Below are 21961 nucleotides of genomic sequence, written 5' to 3'. Positions count from 1 at the left end.
GCTGCTCTGGCAGCGTTGGGGAATCTCTGCGATGAGACAGAGTCGGTGAAAGTACACTTTCTTTCCCGTATTTCTCACTGACCGCTCTAATGAGTGGATATGCTAACGTATGTTTAAGGCTTTTTCTACATCCATTTATGGTGAACTGTGGGTGTGGAAATGATGCTTTTGGCATGTATGCCCAGCACTACAATGATCAAGATTTATGAAACAGAATCAGCGACACGTCTTTATAAATCTGAAGATAAGAATGCGTATACCGTACACAGTTTTAGTCGTGAATCTGCACAGAGTTTTAAGCATCTGGCCACAGGACTTTTTAATCCTCCTGAATGCTCTTACCTCCTGCCCTTCCAGATGCGGGACATGTCCACCTGGTCCCTGCGGAAGATGTCAAACTCATCATCATCAAACACATTAGATCTGGTGTGCAGAACATCTGGAAGCTTCTCCTTCACTGGCCTAAAGGGACAGAAGAAGAAGAAGAAGAGCAGGGGTCAAATACATCCACTCCGTCCACCACAAATGATCTGCACAACAAAACTTGTCTAAAAAAAAAATTAGAAAAAACACTTCTGAGTTTCAAGTAACCAAATAAGTAATTTATCAAGCAAATACACCAAAGATTCATCGATTTTAGGCTCTAATTTTAGAGATATGCTCATTTTTTCTACTTTATATGAATATTAAATGACTACCTTTGAGTTTTGGATTCTTGGTTGTACAAAACAAAAGTATTAAAAAACATCTCATCAGAGTCTGGGATCTATTTTTTAACATTTCATTTACTATTTCTTGGACTTAACAATAATTCATCAGTAGTTTAAATCGATAAAGGAAACTGTCATTAGTCGCAGCCCTTTGGGAGATATTGCGGATTATGAATGTTGTGATGATCATATTTCATATTCAACCTAGACTTAGTACTGATACACTGTGCCTTGCATTACAGTGTGATGTCATGTGAATCTTAACAGAACGCTTTCAGCATTAAACCCAGTGTGGGGTGTCACCTTGGCATGGCTCGGTCCAGTTTGTCCAGGTTGGGGGCCAGGCGGTCCTCCAGGATGTTGTTGATGACCAGCTCAGAGTTGTAGCCGTACTCCTGCAGGCAGGCCAGCAGGAAGCCTTCGCCCAGATCAGGCAGCAGGTCCCTGATACACGACAGCAGAGATTCCAGCTCTGCCTCGCTCACAGGACACACCGCACCCTGAGGACAAACAGACAACAGAGTGCACTGTCAGAGTCAGGCTGGGTCGTCTCTACGTCGGTTTTTATCTGTGAAATCCAGAGTTTTATCACACAGCTGATACGTATAGCTCTTTATCTCTGCGCTGTAATGCACTGAAACTCCAATATAACATGTTTTCTTTCATCCTTTGTGTGTTTTTATGCTTTACAAAAAGCGCGTTGAGCACCTCCTTTGAGTTTTAAAAATGCTACACAATAAACTAGGTGTTTCAAAGTGGTTATTACTTGAGTCATTTTTTTCTCCCGGCTTTTTTTTTTGCAGCTTTGCTCATTTTTACTGGATCTTCATCATTACCATTTGTTATAGTACAGTATGACATAAAATATTGTTTAAAAGAGTGGTATGAAATAAAAGATGTCCTAAACAAAGTAATGGTATAGAATGCCATTAAAAAAAGTCATAGTATAGGACATCATTTCTCAAAGTGCAGCCCTCGGGCCAATGACAGCCCTCAGAAACTTCTGCTGCGGCTCTTTGAATGTGACATGAAATGATCTGTATACATGTTCACTTTCGATAGCTGACCTTTAATACACTCCTCAGCTACTGCGTCAAACTGCGTCCCTCTAACAAGCATCTGTCAGGTTAATAATGACGACTTGTAGGAAGCTGCTGGCTACATGGCTACAAGAGGCACCTCGCGAGTGTAGGGGGAATTATGTCCTGTCATTTTTGCCAGTGCTGTTTGCTAAAGTTAGTGATTTCTATGGACAACTCAGCAATGGTTAAGTGACACGGAAAAGATATTTTGTTTTTAATGCATGCACTTTTCCTGGGTGTGCATCATTTACATGCTTGCTCCCCTAAGTTGTCACTCACTCATCTTGCATCTCATCTGCAACTATTTTGATAATTAAAAAAGCTATTTTTAATGAAAAAAATCCAAACACTTTCCAGTTATAGCTTCTCTCTCTTCTTTTATATGATAGCAAAATAAATATTTTTGGGTTTTGGACTGCTGGTTGTAAAAAACATGCAATTTAAAAATGTTAACTTTGGGCTGTGGGAGATTATAAAGGGCATTTCTCACTATTTTCTGACACTTAATAGACAAAACTAATAAGAAAATAAGGACATAAGATGAGAAAATCGTTATTAGTTGCAGCCCTAGATTTTACCTAAACGTACCTTGTTAAGCAAACAAGCATATAACATTGTCTTTGAAAATGAATATGATGTCTACAGGACACTGAGCTGTCATAGGAACAAATTAGATTTGTTGTAATAATTACAGAACTCACATTGTTTCCTTTCTGGGGAACATCCAACATGGCCTCTGCTCCCCTCAGGCTCTCTCCTCCCTGTTCTTCTTGCTCTCGAGCCTCCTGAAAAGTAAAGCCAGCTGAGGAGGCGCCAGCAGCAGCACCGCCCGCTGCTCCCTCATGTTGAATCTGGCTGTGTGGTTTCCGTCGCCCAACAAAGTCCCAGGCACTCTCCACCCCCTGCAGCAGGTAGGACGTCCTGGTCTCATCACTGAGGGGAACAAGCCGTTAAGGTAATGACAACAACTAATACTGCAGACATTATTATCTGCTACTACTAATAGTGAAGTCCGGTTTTGGGACTCTCTTTCATCTCGGATGTCTCTCCACTACAGCTGTGTATGTATAGACCTTTAAGTTAATTATGGTCAAAGTTAAAGGTCTAGAAAAATACTTAAATATACATATTTACATTTGGAAATATACTTTCAAAGTTTATTGTACATCTTTGTCTTGAATTTGACTTTTATTTGCTCTGCTTGGTTAAGAAAATATCAGCTATTTTTAGGTGGCACTGCATGCCAAATGTTATTAGCCATAAAAAAAAATCTGTTTACATCACATCATAAGGATACATGACAGGGAGGGCCTGTTGTAGGAGGCTGATGTCGTCTGCGATGGGGAACTGCTCATCATAGTCTGACAAGAACCTGGAAAGACAATGAAACAAAATGACAAACCCCTTCATACACTTTGTCATCTTACTTAAAAAAAGTGAAACACACCCCTTATAGGAGCCTCAGAGCTGATCTTAACCAGTAATTTTACCTTTTCTCAGGTAAAATAGATGTGAAATGTTGTAGGAGCTCCTCTGCAAACGTTTGTATGTTTTCTCCCCTGCAAGGCAACAAAATCCAGCAGAATTAATGAGTGTATGTTTAATGCTAATTCTGCCGAGATGCACGTTGAGCGTTTGGACGTCTTACCCCTCCAGGATCGGCTGTAGGCAGGTGTGATGCAGCAGAAGGTGAACCATCTCCACTATCTTACGACAGGAGTGGGACAACCTCTTCCACAAGTCCTCCTGAAGACTAACAGAGAAATTTAGGAGATTGTTTACTATCATTACTGTCTCAATATTCTCTCATAGCACTTACATTTTTAAAGTATAAAATGCAGCATAAACTCACCCTTTATCATCAAAGTTTCTCTTCTTCACCGCCTTCTCGAGGTCAGGCACAGCGGTCTCATAAAACGAGGTCAGTCTGCCAGGAGAGAAACCAAAATGATCACCAGAAGCTTCAGCAAACGTTTTTGCAGCAATACTGCCGGCTGTACTTCTTCTGTATACCTGCTGAGGAAGCCGTGGGAGTGGAAGCTGGAGCAGGCGGCAGGGAAGATGTCCAGGAAGGCATGGATGGTGGTGGTCGAGTCACACAGGTACAGAATAAGATCTGAAAGATCCTAAGAAAAGAAATCAAAACACAGATACTATCAGTGACATGAAGCAGTCGGTGTGTATCCAATTAGCCACAATTTAAAGTCTTATTCCAGTCAAAATTTTTTGACATGAAACACTGGCTGCTTGTTACCAACTCTTCCTGGCACTTTTAGTAAACCAAATATCAAAAGAAGAGTTCAGTTTTCACAAACTCCAGTCAAAAAGTCATGTTAAAATGTCTTTTCTTTGTCCAGCCAATTCAATTTACTTTAATCTAATACAACGAAAAGCATAGAATCAGACATTTCAGAAACTAAAACCAAATGTTTTACATTTTTGCCTGAAAAATGACTTAATAGTTGCGGATTAATCATTAAACTAATTGTTCTACACTCTACACTCAATCTCTTACAGTAAACACTAAATATACTGCAGAAATACTGATTTATTTTTTCATTAACACTTAAAGAAATTTCTGTGTAACTGTAAAAAAAAGTAATTCACTGCTGGAAAGATGGTCTTTTCTTAAAACCGAGCCACCTATGCAGTAGAAAGACACAAATACTTTAATTGGAGCCATGTGACCAGAAAAAAAAAAACAGGAAAAGGCCTGTTGCATTTCAGTTTCTGGCAGACATATAGATGAGGAAAAGTTGTGTTAGGGAAGTGCATATCTATTTTATAACACTGGGTGGTACATTTTTTTAATGTACCACCCAGTGCCACACAAGATATTATTATTATTGTACATTAGTTCATGACATGCAGTGATCAATGAAGATGTGTGTGTTTGTCTGACCTGCTGGCTCATGGTCATGGCAGTGGGCTGTTTGTGTGCGTTTAGCTTCATGGGCTCCATGGCGGTGGCTCCCTCACAGTGGAGGCCACACTTATCCAGGATGGTGTCGAACACCTGAGGGTGACAGAGAATAAATGAATGACAGGAGGAAAATAACCTACAACCTCACAGATAGACATTTACAGCTAAATAGTATATTATTTTTGTGTTCCATGTCTTAAGCTTTTTGGAAAACCTAAATGTGGTGACTTGAAACAAAACAAAATGTCTAAAGAAACCACTGAGGGGTGAACTTGTTCCAGGCACGTGTTCTGGGCTAAGAATAAACCAATGTCACACCAAATGGCAATCAGAATATTCTCAAAATAATATACCCATTCTCACCGTAACACAGAAGGGTTGACAGCACTGTCCGTATGTAATCATTATTCCATTCAGCAAATTCACTCTTCCACAGCAATACTCACTTCACACATGACTGCTACCCCCTGTGTTCAGTTTTATAACTGCATGTGTAAATTTATATTTACCTTGTGTTTAGATGAGGATAAAATTAACGAACAAAAACTACATTATGGCTCCAGTACTAAATAAACCCAGTCTCACACTTTCCACATAAATAAACACTTGCATGTTTAAAATCGGAGCTCACCTGTAACACAGTGGGCACCGTCTCGTCCAGGTCGCTGTAGTAAGACGGCTGCTGGGTGAAGATGTTCTCTGAGAAAGTACACCAACATGGAAGTCAACCAAGAGAATCATATGGCAAAATGGATAAAAACTACAAGTTTGCACTACACAGCTTAATCAAAATATTTCTTAACACGCAACAATGCTTAGAAAGGATTCTTATGATTTAGCTCACCTATCATCTTGTGCAGCAGCTGGCTGTTGCCCTTTCCAAAGAGCACACACAAATCCAGGATTTTGGGAATGTCAAACAGGAAGTTCTCATAGATAATTTCTCCAAACACAGCCGGGGTGAGGAAGTTCTCCTGTGGAAGAGACACACAAAGCACACACAAGGAAACAGGTTACACAGTCAAGGGTTTGTACTGGGAGTGGCACTGACATGACTGTGTTTGATGTGCTGTCTTAACAGTTGACTAAAACTATAACAGGTATTACTAGGGATTAGCAGATCATCTCCCTCTGTGGAGTTCATATTTGGGAGCTGCTCCTACCTTGGACTCTTTATGTGTGGCCATCCTGAGGAAGGTCAAGAAGACTGCCTTGTGGACAGAACGCTGCATGTCGGCTACTGCCGGGGAGGAGGGCAGGGTGGCGAGGTCAAGGCCGCGAGGAGCCTGATGCAGGTATGAATCTAGGCATCTCTGCAGAGACTCATCAAACACCACCTGGTGGAGGTGACCGACCAAAGCAGAGGAGGGAGGAAGGGAGAGTGATTTTACAAGTGGGAAAGAAAAAATACTCTACGTTACGACACTGTGTCTACAGTCTTGTTCTAGCTGCTATACCTTTGTGGCTCAGAGAGATGTTAACATGTTAATGGTCCCTCACCTGACACCAGAACTTGTCATGGGGCAGTGCGAGCAGCCACTCCAGGTCCTCTGTGATGAATTTGGCATGTTCCAAAAACTCCTCCACCTCAGCAGGAGAGCTGTCTTCTGGTGGGGATTTGTAAGGCACAAAACAGCGCTCCTCCTTCCTGGCTGGGTGCTAGTGTGGAACAGAAAGCACAGGGTTTGTCTCTGATAAAACTCCAGGTTATTCCTGGAGCACCACAGACTGCTGTTTGAGTGTATGTCTGTGTGAAATGAGGTGAAATGACTCACCAGTGCAGGCAGTGTGTGCTCTTTTCCAAGTGGGCCCGGCTCGGTCACCTGCTGCTCATCCAGTGGCACTCGGGCACAGGCCATGACTTCTCCCTCTCTAGATTTCTCTACCAAATCACACCAACACACATAAATTAGACATCCATTTTGCTTCTTTATATTAGTAAATTTAGTGTAGTGTAGGAGTTTTAAAAGACATAAAAAAATAATTTACAGTTTTAAAGTGATGAAGTGTTGTACCTGTTCAATCACAGAACACGACAAGCTTTGGAAACACTAACCCTTTTATAAAGTAGTGCAATTTGATTTTCTAATATGGTACTTATTTTCATATACTCACAATATGAACAAATACAAGATAGATATAGCCAAGACAATACATAAAAACAGCTTTTGTAATCACCATCTACATAAGCAGTAGGGTAAGAAGTATTCAGATCCTTCATTTAAGTAAATGTACTAATAACACACTGAGAATATACTCTAATACTAGTCCTGCCTTCAAAACTTTATTGAGAATGCAGTAAAATGTTCCCTGTCAGTGTTTCACAGTTATATGTTTTTGGATTGGATCTACTGCAGCAGACGTTTAAGCCTGTGCTACTTTCAACTCCTTTATATATTGTTGGATAGTTGGGTACTAGTGTGCCAGACGTGAGAGGACACTGGCGTTGCTCGTTCACCGCTTCACAAACTGAATTTATTTTGTAAAATACATCCAGAATTCAGCTGCTCGTCTTCTCACTCACTCCCGCACCCGTGACCACATTCCCCCATCCTTCATAAGCTCCACTGGCTCCCTGTCCCCCAGCGTATCCACTTCAAACTCCACATAATCACCTATATACTGTAGCCCTCCACAGCCTGCCTCCACTGGCACACTCCCTCCTGCACTCTTGGGTCTGCTGATGTCCTACCTTTTTTTGCACCAGTGAGAGTATTTGCTCAGAAATACTGTTATGTTCGATTTTGTCTACCAGTCCTCACATTAATTCAAGTGATTTTGAGGAGATTAAAAAATATCGAGATACATATCATGTATCGAGATATAGCTTAAAAATATTGTGATATAAAGTTCAGGACATATTGCCCAGCCCTAGAACCAGGTGGCTTGAGATAAACTGTCTTTACATTTATGCATTTTCCAACTGATCCAAGAGGGTTTTTACAGAGCTAATTCACCTCCTTACTTATGTGAGCTCTTACGCATCCACACACCTGTCAGAACTTTGAGGTCATCCAGTCAGATGTTGCTGGATGTCCCTAGATCCAGACTAAAAAATACAGAGGTGACCGAGCTTTTTCTGTGGCTGCTCCCAATCTTTGAAATAGTTTACCCATGCAGATTAGAACTGCTCAGACCGCTGAATCTTTAAAGATTTCACTAAAGACATACCTTTTTTCTTTGGCTTTTAATGTGAGCTGATCTTTGATATCTTGACTCCACATATTGTTTTGGTTTGTTTGCCCTGTGTTTCTGTATTTTGTTAGTTTCTTTTATGCTTGTGAAGCATTTTGGTCGACTCTGGTTGTTTTTAAATGTGCTATATAAATAAATTTGACCTTGACCATGACCTATACAGCTTAATAAAAAGGAGGAGAACTTTCTTAACACATAAAGGGAACCCTTAAACCTTCAGGTTATCACAAACATTCACAATCAACACAACTGGAGATAGGCGGTTTTCACTGAACAGGGAAGGATGAAAATCTGTAATCTGAAAAGTAACTAAAGCTGTCAGACAAATGTAGTGCAGTAAAAGGTACAATTTACCTCTGAGGTGTAGTGGAGTGGAAGTATGAAGTAGCATACAATGTAAATATTCAAGTACAGTACCTTGAATTTGTACTTAAGTACAGTACTTGTGTAAATGTACATGTTGGACAGTGTGAGAAAACCTATTTATGGGGCTGTCCATCCAAATATTGGAAATATTTAACAGCAGTAACCTCCACAGTCACATTTGAGTACATAAACTGCAACTCAACATCTGTAGAGACGATGCTCATCCTTTAAATTAATATATCCTCCTTAGCTGTATCGAAACAGCTGAAGCAAAAGGAGCCCTTGTTAGCTAGCTAGCTAACAGCAGCAGTTTATACGCCACAAACAGCCACTGTTGTTGTTTAGTCATGTTGTCGTTACCTAGCTGGTTAAATCAACGTTAGTCACCACTGCTAGCTACTGAAAAGTACTGTAGCCACCTGTTAACCACTAATCTACCGTCACACAGCACCAGGCTATCTGCGTAAATCGTGGCGATGCATTTAATTAGCTGACTTCTGGCAGTAAAGCAACAAAGTCCGGTTAAGTAACTTGCTAGCTATATGCTAACGTTATTCAACTACCAAGTTGAGCCGAAGTGACAGCACGTCAATGAATGGAGAGAAGCTAATGCTAATGTAACGTGGCTAACCAGCCGGTCACTTTATAACCGTCCTCCCGTCACTTCGTATAAAATAACTGTGAAGGAAATAAGTTAATAAATCTGCCCACCTGTTTATGTGACTGTGTGTTACTCGTTCAAGCCATCTCATCACATTCGTCACAGCTTTCAACAGTTTCAGTTTCCAAACGTTTTAGCATATGTGATGGCACCGGAAGTGACGTCGATTTGTTGTTGTTGTTCTAGACTGTCTTTATCGCCCCCTGGTGGGCGCCAGAGCGCAGCGCCACTATGGATCAGGGCCATGTCTCTAGATAACTCGTTTATTGACCATATATGAGCTGGTAAATCATAAAAAAAAAGTATCTTATAGCATTCATCCATTTCTTGCAACTCATCCAGATAGTGTTTTGTATTGGTGGAAAGTAATTCAGTAGTATGTACCCCAGGAGAGAAGCACATCTACTGTTTAAACACAGTTGAAGCTGAAGGGGCTCTCAGTTGACTAATCTGCTAACTTCAGTGGGTCAGAACATGAATTTAGAATATTAGACCTGTGTATTAACTGAAACTTTGTTTTTAGGAGGGCCGACAGGCAGAGCGGTCCATTTACACTAACACAGTGGCTCCCAACTGGTGGGCCGCAGTCCAAAAGTGGGTCACGGATCCTTTCTAAATGGACCGCAAGTGTCAAGTTTGTAAAACAACACAATTTGTTTTGAAGTACAAAAACTTTAAAATGAAGTGTGTTTTACTGAAGTACATCGACACCCCAACCCTCACCTATGGTCATGAGCTCTGGGTAGTGACAGAACGAATGACATCGCAGATACAAGCGGCCGAAATGAGTTTCCTCCATGGTGTCTGGGCTCAGCCTTAGAGATAGGGTGAGGAGCTCAGACATCCAGAGGGAGCTCGGAGTAGAGTTGCTGCTCCTTCATGTCGATAAGGGTCACTTGAGATGGTTTGACATCTGATCATCTGGGCGCCTCCTGTTAGAGGTGTTCGAGGCACGTCCAACTGGTAGGAGGCCCCAGGGCAGACCCAGAACATGCTGGAGGGATTATACATCTCATCTGGCCTGGGAACACCTCAGGGTCCCCCAGGAGGAGCTGGAAAGTGTTGCTGGGGAGAGGGATGGATGGGGTGCTTTACTTGGCTTGCTGCCCCCCTGACCCAGCCCCGGATAAGCGGATGAAAATGGATGAAAATGGATGGATGGATGGATTTTGAAGTGCAGTGAATTTCCGGCACGGAGCTTTTATTTTCAAGTGCCGTTTCCTGCTGTAGAGTGAGCTTCTAATGGACAGCTACTACACAGAGATGGCAAACTAGCTCAATGACATGTTCAAATGCAAGTATGACACTGAATATATTAAATTGTGTCCAAAGAAAAAATGTCTTAAAACATGACAGTAAAATGTCAGAAAAAAATAAAAATTGTCCAAAGAAATGTTGATAAAATGTCCAGAAAATATTAATATTATTAAAATATCTAAAGAAAATGTTGACAAAATGTCAGAACTATATTATTACAATGTCAGAAAAATATTAAAAAAAATGTCTGAAAAATGTTGATAAAATGTCAGAAAAATATTTTTAAAAAGTCTGGGAAAATGTTCGAAAAATATTGATAAGTTGTCCAAAAAAAGTTTAATAACATACAATAAAATGTCCAACAAATATTAATAAATTGTCTGAAAACTACAGAGGGTAACGTTAATGAAATTAATTAATTTTATCATTAATGAAATTAATAAAATGTCAAAAAAGTGGATAAAATGTCTGAAAAACATTAGTAAATGTCAGAAAATACAGTAATTAAATGAAAACAAAAAATATCTGAATTTTTAAAAAAAAATGTCAGAAAAAAATTAGTTGTCAAAATATCAAAAAATGTCTGAAAAATGTTGATAAAATGTCAGAAAAATATTTAAAAAAAAATGTCTGAGAAAATGTCTGAAAAATATTAATAAATTGTCTGAAAACTACAGAGGGTAACATTAATGAAATATCATTAATGAAATTAATAAAATGTTCAAAAAATTGGATAAAATGTGTGATAAACATTAGTAAATATCAGAAAATACAGTAATGACATGAAAAAAAAACTGAAAAATTGTTGATAAAATGTCAGAAAAATATTAATTAGTTGTCAAAATAATGTTAAAAATGTTGATAAAATGTCAGAAAAAAATATTAATAAATTGTCTGAATATATACAAATATGTCTGAAATGTATCCAAGTAAATATCAAATCAAATCTTTATTTAACTGGTTGAATCACTGTTGAGATAAAACAGGACAATAATGATGCTTGACACATAATTTTCTTGGAAAAGGATGTTTATAAAAAAAAGATTTCCATGACACACAGAGAAGGCTGATGAGGATTCCCATAAATTACATTAGATACAATATTCTTTAAAACAATGCATCAGCAGTCTGATACATTATCAAACTCTCCAGAATGTCAAACACAGGTCGTATGACACTGAAAAAAAGAGACACTGATAAAGCAGTTTTATTGTCTGTGTGCTCCTGAATTTATTATCTGATTTACTGGTTTTGTGTCTGACCATAACATTATGAGGTTTAAATTATCATTACTGACCAGATATTGTCTCTATGTGCGTATGCTCTGACTACAGTTCTTAATACACAGTTAAAATGTGCAATGCATTAAACGTCCCATTTCTTCTAAATAAAATACAAAAACAAAGATTAACGACAACATCAAGACGACTGCATTTTTGTCTGCTTTCATGGCTTGTGGCGTAAACTGAAACTAAATACTTTATCTTGGGTGTAAAGCATTACATAAATAATGTATGGCTCAAGCAACAACGCATTATCTCCCATTCATCATTCGTATCAAGCAGCAGTAATACTGTACCTCATGGTACCCGTTTTAATAGCTGGACTTTTCCATTCAGGAACGACAAAGAACTTAGTCTAAACAATATTACGGCCAATCGCTTCCAGTTTCTATCGCTAATAAATAATCATCTACAGCTCTACTCTATGCTCATATTGAATCTATAGAAAAGTAAGTAATGGATCACTTATCCTGTGTTGAATGGAGGAAAAATCTGTGCACTCCTTGACTCTGAACGCAGCTGTGCGATATCAATAAATATGGATCAACAGATTTGTAGTGTCAACAGTAGCATCCAGGATGCTGTTGCTATGGTGTCAATGGCTGTTTCATCCTTAACAATACTACCATGACAGCTTGTTGTTGTAGCTGACAATATGACAAAAACACCAACAACTGGTCCCCTGAACATCAGCATTGCAGATCATGAACCGTTTTTCAATGGCCAAAAGTATGTGGACACCCAAACTCATGTCAGAGTTGAACCGTGAGCATTAATCATCTTTCTGTTTTTGTCTTATTTCCATCAGATGTTGGAGCCTGGCTGCAGGGGATTGTTTCCACTCAGCCACAAGTGCGTTAGTGAGGTTCAACACTGATATGGCCACAAGTTCCTCTGTATGAAACTGGGAAAATCGTTCCCTCATGGACCTGGGTTTGTGCACAGGGGTATTATCATGTCGAAACAGGACATGACCTTCTGTAAAAAAATTCATAGTCTAACATATCATTGTATGTTTTCCAGGTGCAGCTAACAATCAGTTTTAGTCTGGATTAATCAGTCGATTATTTTCTTCCTAAACCGTCCGATGCATTACAAAAAAATTCCATCACAAATTTTTCAAAGCTCATACTCAAATTTCTAGTTTTGTTCGACCAACATGTGAAAAACCCAAAGATATTAAATCAACTATCATAGCAGACAACCAGCAGAAAGAAATCCAGCAACACTTAAGAGGCTGTATTCAATTTGTTTTTGGTATTTTTACGATAAATAAAAATTACAGTATTACACATTTAAAGGTAGAGTCTGCGATTCTGGAGAATTGGTGATATTCCCTTCACCTGTGCTGTCAAGTTTATTCAATGACAGCTGAGACGTGCTCTTCAGAGCTATGAAGTATGACACATGCGCAATGTAACTGGAGCTGCAATGTTGGGGGAATACAGCAGACGGCACTAGAAGTAAAGAGACATTGTGCGCTTAGGTGCTCTTTGTTTGCGCTCTTTTTAGCTTCCTCAGGTGCACTTGGTCTGACTTTTTTAAAAATTTTTATTAAGGACCTTTAAAAAACTGCACAATTGTTATCCTCACCCATGTCTTTATTTTTCATATAAAATGTAAAACACCTCAAGGCAGACTGCGGTCGAGACAGCGAACAAATCAATCACCCCTGTGCTCTATGATTGTAGAAGATTTCACTGCGCATGTGTCGTACCCCAATGATATGACATGATGTGACACAGTAGCTTCTCCTCTTTTTAACCTCCTTGTGTCCTGCGCGTGAGCATGAACGCCCCCCGTTGCTGATTGGCTGATATAGTGTTGTGTAACTCCAAGGTTGTGTTTGATCACTGGACTTTTTTCCCCTGAGCAGACACAGAATGGACACCTAGCAGACTGTGAGGAGATATTCGGTAAATTTGACAAAAAGTGTGTGTTGAATTGGAATCACTGACTGCACCTTTACATGATGACCAAAGTAGTAGCTGCTAAATCTTTCTCTAAGTGCTGCAGCTCTTAAAGTCTCTCGTGTAACCAGCTTAAAAAAATGTTTTTATCTGAGTATCTTTTGATGCAGTCTGTTGTAAAAGTCTCTGAGGATCCAGTAAGTACTTTCAGAACAGAAGTAAGTGTTATTAAATGATTTCCTGTCTCTTTCAAAGATCTCCTGCCAATTATTCTACAGCAAAACAGATGCTTAGAGTAGCTCTGTAGTGCACTTGCGAGGAACAAACTCCGGCTATCAGAAACCATGAAAAACAACCCCTGACCAAAAGTGTATTTAGGCATCATGTCCACATACGTTTGGCCATATAGTATAACTCACAAAAAATCAGAGGGTTTGTCATAACAACCTAACTAGATACAGTATATAAGTAATTTTTTTGTCATGGTTATGTGTGACATATATGGATAAGGTCACAGAAAAGTAGGCGAGCTGTGCGTGTATATATGATTCAGCTTACAGTATTCTATTCAAACTATTACTGTTCTGTAAAAGAATAGATAATTCTGGGAAAAATAGTCAGCGGGATGTGCGAAGACCATAGATTTGCACTTCGATTTCAAGAATACGAGGAATACAAAAACTACTCGATGCTATATTAATGAAGGGCACAGATGGTTAACTCTGTGGAGAAATGCTGCCGTGGACGCCAAGTGCTGTTTCATCTAATCTGGATGAAGCCACTCATTTCAAACTCTGGACTTTGTCACGTTACATATCTGACTCAGGCTTCATTAGGGATTTCTAATTGCATGCCGAGGATGAAGACAAGTCCGTACTGAGGAGAAATAAGTGTGCCCTTCCAAACGTCACTGTGTAGCCCTTCACCATTCTCAATGGTCTGCCCATATTTGGTCTTCAAAAGTCCAATTTCATGTTTATCACGTATAAAAAAATAGAACATCAACACACAAACATCAAAGTCCAGCTGGAAGTCAGTTTGATGTTGACACTTGATTAAAATTCCAGTTCAGGTCCGTGACGATTTGTTTTTGGTATGTAATGAAAGAAAAAAGGGGGAAAGGCGAGGGTGTTAAAGTCTGGAACATAAGGATAAAATTCAAAGATGTCAGCTGCTGTTACCTGATTGTGCTTTTCCCACCTCCTAAGGAAGTGTTGTGGGCACAAAGGATTAGTGATATAAATACTCTGTATCTACTGAATCTCAACAGTTGAGGCTCAATGACATCCAAAGAGGGAAGGACGAGAGGGAAAAAAACAAGAGCAGGAGCCAAAATGGCTCATCAGTAGTCTGGGGAATAGAGAAAAGTTTGCCTGGGTGAGTATTGCACGTCAGTTCATGTTCAGCGCAGAAGTCTTTAACTCGTCTCTGCAGGCTGAGCGCTGCTTCAGTTGATATTTCTAGACTGTTGGAGGGAGCAGCTGTCAGGAAAAGGTTGATAAAACATGACAGAGAGGCTGCCACCCCCTCTGCCTGGGATCTACTGCATGTGGGAACTCTGCATGAACTGCTACTCGAACATTTTTGATAGAGGAGGTGTGCGTACCTGCCGCACAGCAGCCAAACTCCCCAAACTCCAAGAAAGCTGAGGATGGGAGGAAAACAAAGAGAGAGAAAAAGTCCTTTCCTGTTGGGGTCAGTTTACACCAGCACAAACCAGCCGACATCTCAGGTTCATTTCACACTGGTCACAGCTACTGTTGGTACAGAGGAGCCTGGTGCTAGCCCAGCTGTATCTGCCCCGAGTAGGTGGTGAGGAGGAGCATGATGGAGAAGCCTGTCAGCAGGCCGGCGTTCTGGATGGCAAAGGTGAGGAGGAAGCTGCTGCCGCCTGCATCCTCTTCCTCACGACTCACCTCATTCATCTCTGGAAACTGAGAAGTAAAAAAACAGAGAGAAAAACTTGTTTTACTTTTATATAACCAGGAAAGTACAATTAGCAGGCATGCACCTTCTCAGCATGCTTCACACTGACGAGGCAGTCCACTGATTTTAATTTCATTCACTCCTTTTTTTGAACCACTTATGCTGTTAGCGGTTGCGGGGGGCTGGAGCCTATCCCAGCTGACATTTGGTGAGAGACGGGGTACACCCTGGACAGGTTGCCGGACCATTTCAGGGCTGACACATAGAGACAGACAACCTTAACTGTACGATTGTTATACTCACTGAATAAATAAGTTAACTATTTAAAAAGTAATGTCTACTGCCAGTGATAAACTCAGCATTTCTGAATTAATGTTGTTGTTTGGTGACTGATTTTTCTTCTTGATTTAATCACCCATATGTACATGATGTCTTTAACTACAAATGGCCTCTTCCAGTCCGTGGAATTGAAAATAAATATCTTCTCATAACAAGCTTGTGAGGGAGTCAAATTATGTCTCATGAGAGCCCCTACAAGAACATACACGATACAATACATCTGTGTTGACCTCATCCCTCTTCGCTCAAACACTGACCATGTCTGCCAGAGCGATGTAGAGGAACATTCCCCCCGCCAGGGCAAAGATCCAGTTGGGGGAGAAGCTGTTGCCGGCCAGGATGCCAAAGCCCATGCCCAGGTAACAGCAACAAGCTGACAGGAAGTTAAAGAACAGAGCCTGCTGTATGCTCATGCCAGCGTTCAGCAGGATCACAAAGTCTCCTGGTGACACAAAGAGAACGACATTAAGACAAGTAAATGTATCAGGTGAGACTTGTAGCCTGGTCGAGGCTCAAGGCAGCAGCCATTAGCAGCAGTCCACTCACCCAGCTCGTGGGGGAACTCCTCACAAAGGATGGCTACGGAGGTGCTGATGCCCTGGAAGACGGAGGCGGTGAAGGAAGCGCCGATGGCCAAGCCGTCGATGAAGTTGTGGAGGCCATCGCTCAATGTGATCATCCAGGCCAGTGTGCCGATGTCAGAGTAGGTCGTCCCCTTTAGCCAATAGCAGCCACCACCGCTGCTGCCGGACCGCCCCCCGCTGTCTGGGCTCTGGGAGTCCTGGGATCAACAGAGCGGGAGACGCCCATTAGAGGTTAGGACTGAAATTAACAATTGTTTTCATTGTTGATTAATCTGTTGAGGATGATATGATAACTGATAAGTTGTTTGGTCTATTAAATGTCAGATAATGGTGAAAAATGTCAATAAGTGAAAATGACGCCCTCAAATGTCTTGTTTTGCCCACAACCTAAAGATATTCAGTTCAATTTCACAGAGGCGTAAATAAACCAAAAAATATTCACATTTAATTTTTTTTTTCCCTACAGAAAATAGTCAAACCAATTAATCAATTACTAAATTAGTGGCAGTTTATTGAATAGCTGTCAACTAATCAGTTAAGCAATAAATTGTTGCAGCTCTATTAGAAGTAAATATAAAATCATGAAGAAGGATGTGTTTGTTAATTCATCTGATAACAAATGGCTACAAACAGAGTTTTAGGTATTATTTGTGAAGACTTTTGGAAGAATTACCAGATGCAATTTAAAGGTCCAGTGTGTAGAATTTGGGGGATATATTGGCAGAAATAGATGACTGATGACATGTTTTCTTTAGATAGATAGAGCCAGTCACATTTTTGCATCAGCCACCATAGTTAGCAGACCCACGGCGACAAGAGCATCTTTAAATATTTTGTGTTTTTCTGGTTAACATAAACACATCCATTTGTTTTGGAGAGGAAGAGACCTCTGCGGATAATTGGGCTCCCTGTAAAAACCTCCTGAATGTCTGGATCTTAAGTTATCAGATAAACATGATGAGCACACATTAGCAGGTGCTGATTTAGTAGCCTGTCTCTGACTTGCCAGACAGCGTCTGAGAAACACTGATTTGTAATATGAAACTGCTTTATTCAGTGGTTTTACTTGTTTAAATCACCGGGTCTGTTTGTTTTGGTAAGGAGGAGACTTCTGTAGATAATTCAGCTCCTGATAAAAATCTCCTAAACATCTAGATCAGAAATAAGGTGAGCACACATTAAGTTACTGAAGAAAATAAGTGAACAGGTACTGAGTGAGCGGCCCATCTGTGAAGTGCCAAACAGTGTAGGAGAAACAGCGATTTATAACATGAATCTGCTTTATTTTGCATTTTTTGGGGGGTTTAAATCACCTGATCCGTTTGTTTTGGAGAGGACGAGACCTCTGCAGATGATTTGGGTCCCGGTTAAAAACCCATAAACAACGAACATTGAAGGAATTCTAACCAGGAGAACTGTCAGCTGGTTGCAATCTGCAATCCTCATGGCTAACTGCCCCTTAATCCCCTGAATCTTACACACTGGACTTTTAAATCAGTGGTTCCCAACCTCTGATCACTCGCCACAGGCTGAATACCTCTGTGAAATGTGAGCAGTTAATCTAAAGAGATTTTGTCCACTTAGCCTCCCGGTTTGTGTCCTAAGTGTTAGAAGCCTGAAGATGTAAAACTATTAAGTATTTACGAAAAAATAAAGATTAGAGACAAAGCTGGAAACAAAAACAACCCCCAAAAATTCACTCAAAACATTATTTTTCTCTTCCTATCTTAAAATAAGTTGATTTTTTTTCCTTAATATTCATGCAGCAGCTTTTTAACGTCATCTTCTATGTTACAATTTCATTGTTTTTATTATTTTCTAAAGACAGGTATGTAATGTCTCCTCTTGTGTCCCTGTGATACAGGTTTTATGATCTCATTCTCAGAAATGAAAATCCAGTCACAGAGGAAATATAAATGTAGATATTCCAGTCGCATTAAAAAAAAAAAACAATCACAAAAACATTGACAACTGAATGAATCGAGGTCTTATTCTTCTCCTTGCACTGCCTCCATCTCACCTGTGGTGTTTGTGCAGGACTGAGCATGAGCTCGCCCTCCCCAGCGTCCACCTTGCCCAGAGCCAGACTGCTGGCTTCCCCATTCTGCTGCAGCTTCTCCTTCTCGCCTTCCTCCACATCCCCATCGGGCGTCGAGTAACGATCTGAGCCGGGGTAATGACTGTGACCGTGGCTCTGAGGGACAGAGAGAGACCAGGCATCATGATCAATATATAATGTATTATTCATAAATAATATAAATAATAGATTCTGACGGATGCATTGCTGCTAGAAATGTTCCTTCCTGCCAAACAAAATAACCTTGAGCTTTGCTAAATCAATAAAAGAACAAAAAGGCAATTACACTCAAGCTGACTTAAAATTAAGCACAAACAGTGGTTCCTAGAATCTTCCTCAAGATGTCCTGTGCTGCTTTTATTCCATGTGACCATCTTGTGCTGCTGTTTCCTCCAGGGAACATGCCATTCACTCATAGTTGTTCTATTGCCTGCATGTGGACAACATCACGGCTAAAAAAGCTATACAGATATGATTTAATGCAAATATAACCATGGCCCGTATTATCCATGATAGCTTGTGATGTTGACAAAATCCCACAATACTTCTGCATTTAAACTCGCAGCACTTTCTCATTAAACAATACTTCTGAGATTCTGTGTGACATTTTAATAAAGTTTGCAAAGACAACAGACCTCATTCACTACTATAAGTGTGTGGAAATGTTCTTAGTTTGTGCACAAGATGAGTGCACACACAAATTTACCGCATGACATGTGTACCAGCCAATTTTGTTATTACTACCTGACAGGCGTGTGCCCGCTAGTTGCAATCAGCATACGGCCATGCCCCCATTACTCTATATACGTAAATAAGTCCCCGCCTGATCTGTTATTTCCACCTGAAATGTCCCTGTGGCCAGGTAACCAATGGTGAGCAGGACTTGAACCTGAGAAGGTACTGAGTGACCTTGGCAGTCAAAACAGCTGACAAGCTATTCGTCACTCTCTTCAAGCCAAGCAGCAAACTCCGGGGCTGAAAAAGGAAATGGACGCAAAGTGCCAAAAACTGCAGTTCCTTGAACAGCCACTTGAGGCTAGTTCTAAAAGCGAGTCAATCCCCATGGACCCCATCCATGTTAAAATGCCCAACTTTACATTGGTATAAAAAAACAGTTTTTTGTCTCTACACATTTCAGCATTCACCACAACTGTACAGGGGGTGATTTTTTTTTATAACTCACCCTGTTACGTTTTGTTAAAGCTTAAAATTATGCATATTTTGAAGGCGGTCTGTTTGAGAAACGAGCTGTCTGCGAGGCACCACTACAGTCTGAGAGTCAGCTCCCCCCTCTTGTCCAAATACGAACAGTCTGTGCTTCAAACATGTTTATCGGCCTCTGATGCACTCTCGTGACAGCAAGGGCTGCAATATCTTCCAGCAAGGCTAGATATCTTAACACTTGTTTGGACAAAAATCTGAATCTTTATCAGCTGGCTAAGAATTAACACTGGCTACCTGAGCAATTTTATGGCATTAGAAATTGTTTTATTTTATGAACATTTTCATAAACTCCATTGAAAGCTAGGATGGGACACATGACAATAATTGATGAGGATGAAAGGGCATCATTTTCATAGTTATTTAATATATTTGGCCAATGCATGAGCGAATTCAGTTTTAAATATTGTTATCCATTAAAACATTTTGTTGTTAAATGCAGTTTTAATATGCTCTGCATTAAGTTAAAAGGTCTGGGTTTACATTCTTTAAGACAACTGGGTGTTTATCATTTGTGTGTATGTGTGGTCTTCTAAATTTGTTCACAGATTACAAAGAAATTCAGGTAGTAAAATACTGATGAATCCCAAGACACAAGGTTTCAGCGCAGCCTTGTGTATACGTACTGTTTGTGAATGAGGCCCACTGATTGTAAGCTTGCCACACACCTACAACAAAGTCCCAGGTAAAGGGTCAGCTGGAGTACAACACTCCATGAATCAGAACAAACTCAATGTTTTGCTCAAGGACACTTCACCACAGCAGATAAACTGACATTTCAATGAACAGATTCCCCTCTCAGTACTCAGGCAAATCAAGTTTATTTATAAAGCACATTTCATAACTAAAGGCAATCCAAAGTGCTTTACAGATTAGTAGAGTCAAAGTTCATGGTAGCAAAATCACAAAGCATGCCTCAAAGGGTTGTACAAACACTAATTTCAATTCAATTTCAGCAACGACATCCCTCTGTCCTTGGACCCTCGCAATGGATAAGGAAAAATCCCCTCCAAAAAACCCTTTAACGCTGCAAATTTATACTTGTCTCCCAACATTTTAAGGTTGACACAGAGAGATTTGGAGTAGCTAAGTGACTTTTTTTTTTGGCTGTGAAGCACAAAAGCTGACAGCAGCACTGTAGGTGTAAATCTGTGTCAAAGAGCTTCTGTAATTGGATCAGCAGGTCAATGTGTTAATTAGGTTGGCTGGACCATATGGCTTGCAGCACAGTAACCACAAGGTGGAGCAAGTGTCTCCCAATCATCCCCTTACTCATTATTCACTGCTGCTTTTTGTGAATGAAATCAGCATCACTGGAAAAATGTATGAATGTCTGCAGGTTATAATTTCAGGAAAGATGAGTGTATAATTTAATTTAGGGGAAAATCTAGACAGAAACAGTGTTCTACATGTACCAACGTGTCTTCTAGATCATTTCAGCTGTTAAAATAACTGCCTCATACACTACTACTGCACTTAGGAAAATAGTCAGGGAAGGAAGGCACAGTTGCCAAGTGGCCAAGAGCCAATATCAAGACACACTGGAACAGAGCAGTCTATTTTTAAAAGACATCTTTAAAACAAACAAGTAATTAGATCTCATCACAGTCTGAATGAAAACAACACTCTAAGGGTGAAAAGAAAACACAGCAGTAGGACAAAGCCTTCAGATAAAATGAAAAAGATTCATATGTGCATGAATTCAATACTAAATATAGAAAACAACTAAACTATACTAAATAGAAAACAACTGATGAGGCCAAAAAAACCTATGAAACACGTCCTTGATCTTCGGTTTTCCAATGGACCGTTCGAGCAAGTCCGGCTTCTCTGCTGCTAACGCTGCTGCCGGGATACAGCTGAGGAGACTGCTAATGCTATGTCCTGGGACATTGCTTGCCGTGCTGCTGTAGCTCAGTCGTAACTGTAACTGATGCTGAGACTCTACTGACTGTGTGACTGGTAGACGGCGGTGGGTGGCGCAACAGGCCAAAACACAAATTCAAAACATAAACATGATTTGCGGACCGTAAATTTTTTTTTTAAAATGCAAATATTCTGGCTGTACTATTGTTGTCGGTGAGATCAGTATGTTATATGAACATTATTCCTTAGTCTCTTTGACATATTAGGAGGATTTTACAACTATTTGCTTTAGATTTCCTACATATAGCTCCTTTCATTGTGTAAAATGTTTAAAAAAAATAGTGAAAAATGACCTTATTTGTCCAACCAAAGCTTGTCACAGTCAATGTTGACTCAATTGTTTGTTCAATGCTTGTTTCTTTACTTAAATATAAACAGAAGGGAAAAAAGGGCATCCTTGTCAGGTGCGACACAGCAGAGTAAAACTCTATATTAGTCCATTAGTGATGGCACAAGCTGTGGGTGAAGTGTAAAAAAACCCTACTCAATCTAAAAACCAAA

The 21961-nt window shown here is 40.1% G+C and overlaps 2 protein-coding genes across 5 annotated transcripts in view; both read right to left on the bottom strand.

Annotated features, from left to right (window-relative positions):
- Positions 1–306: 306 nt before the first annotated feature.
- ascc2 (activating signal cointegrator 1 complex subunit 2) lies at positions 307–9105 on the bottom strand. Its single transcript, XM_049578541.1, has 15 exons — positions 8988–9105; positions 6491–6597; positions 6216–6374; positions 5879–6052; positions 5560–5689; positions 5347–5414; positions 4695–4808; positions 3806–3918; positions 3645–3719; positions 3441–3545; positions 3283–3351; positions 3090–3164; positions 2494–2725; positions 1014–1210; positions 307–462 (listed from the first exon to the last, which is right to left on the bottom strand). Exons 2-15 carry the CDS (start codon positions 6572–6574, stop codon positions 339–341), a joined length of 1719 nt encoding a protein of 572 aa, XP_049434498.1. The 5' UTR covers positions 6575–6597; positions 8988–9105; the 3' UTR covers positions 307–338.
- Positions 9106–11205: 2100 nt separating this feature from the next.
- slc39a14 (solute carrier family 39 member 14) overlaps positions 11206–21961 on the bottom strand; it is a 41942-nt gene continuing 31186 nt past the window's right edge. For all 4 annotated transcript variants that reach the window (XM_049578552.1, XM_049578549.1, XM_049578550.1 and 1 more), the window contains 4 exons: positions 18257–18430; positions 16199–16433; positions 15910–16094; positions 11206–15321 (listed from right to left, as the gene is read on the bottom strand). In XM_049578552.1, the coding sequence (XP_049434509.1) occupies positions 15169–15321; positions 15910–16094; positions 16199–16433; positions 18257–18430 (747 nt within the window). In that variant the 3' untranslated portion in view covers positions 11206–15168. The remainder of the gene's footprint in view (positions 15322–15909; positions 16095–16198; positions 16434–18256; positions 18431–21961) is intronic.

This window comes from Epinephelus fuscoguttatus, linkage group LG6 (assembly GCF_011397635.1).
Source record: "Epinephelus fuscoguttatus linkage group LG6, E.fuscoguttatus.final_Chr_v1".
In the NCBI taxonomy this organism is placed as follows: domain Eukaryota; kingdom Metazoa; phylum Chordata; class Actinopteri; order Perciformes; family Serranidae; genus Epinephelus; species Epinephelus fuscoguttatus.
This window is presented reverse-complemented; position numbering and strand designations above follow the sequence as displayed.

Bases quoted from the DNA above. Each gene is read 5' to 3' on its own strand.
- ascc2 (XM_049578541.1), bottom strand. From the start codon at position 6,574: ATGGCCTGTGCCCGAGTGCCACTGGATGAGCAGCAGGTGACCGAGCCG. The intron at 6,053-6,215 runs GTGAGGGACCAT...CACCTCCACCAG, and splicing joins ATGACAAGTTCTGGTGTCAG to GTGGTGTTTGATGAGTCTCT. The intron at 3,546-3,644 runs GTGAGTTTATGC...TTTCTCTGTTAG, and splicing joins AGAAACTTTGATGATAAAGG to TCTTCAGGAGGACTTGTGGA.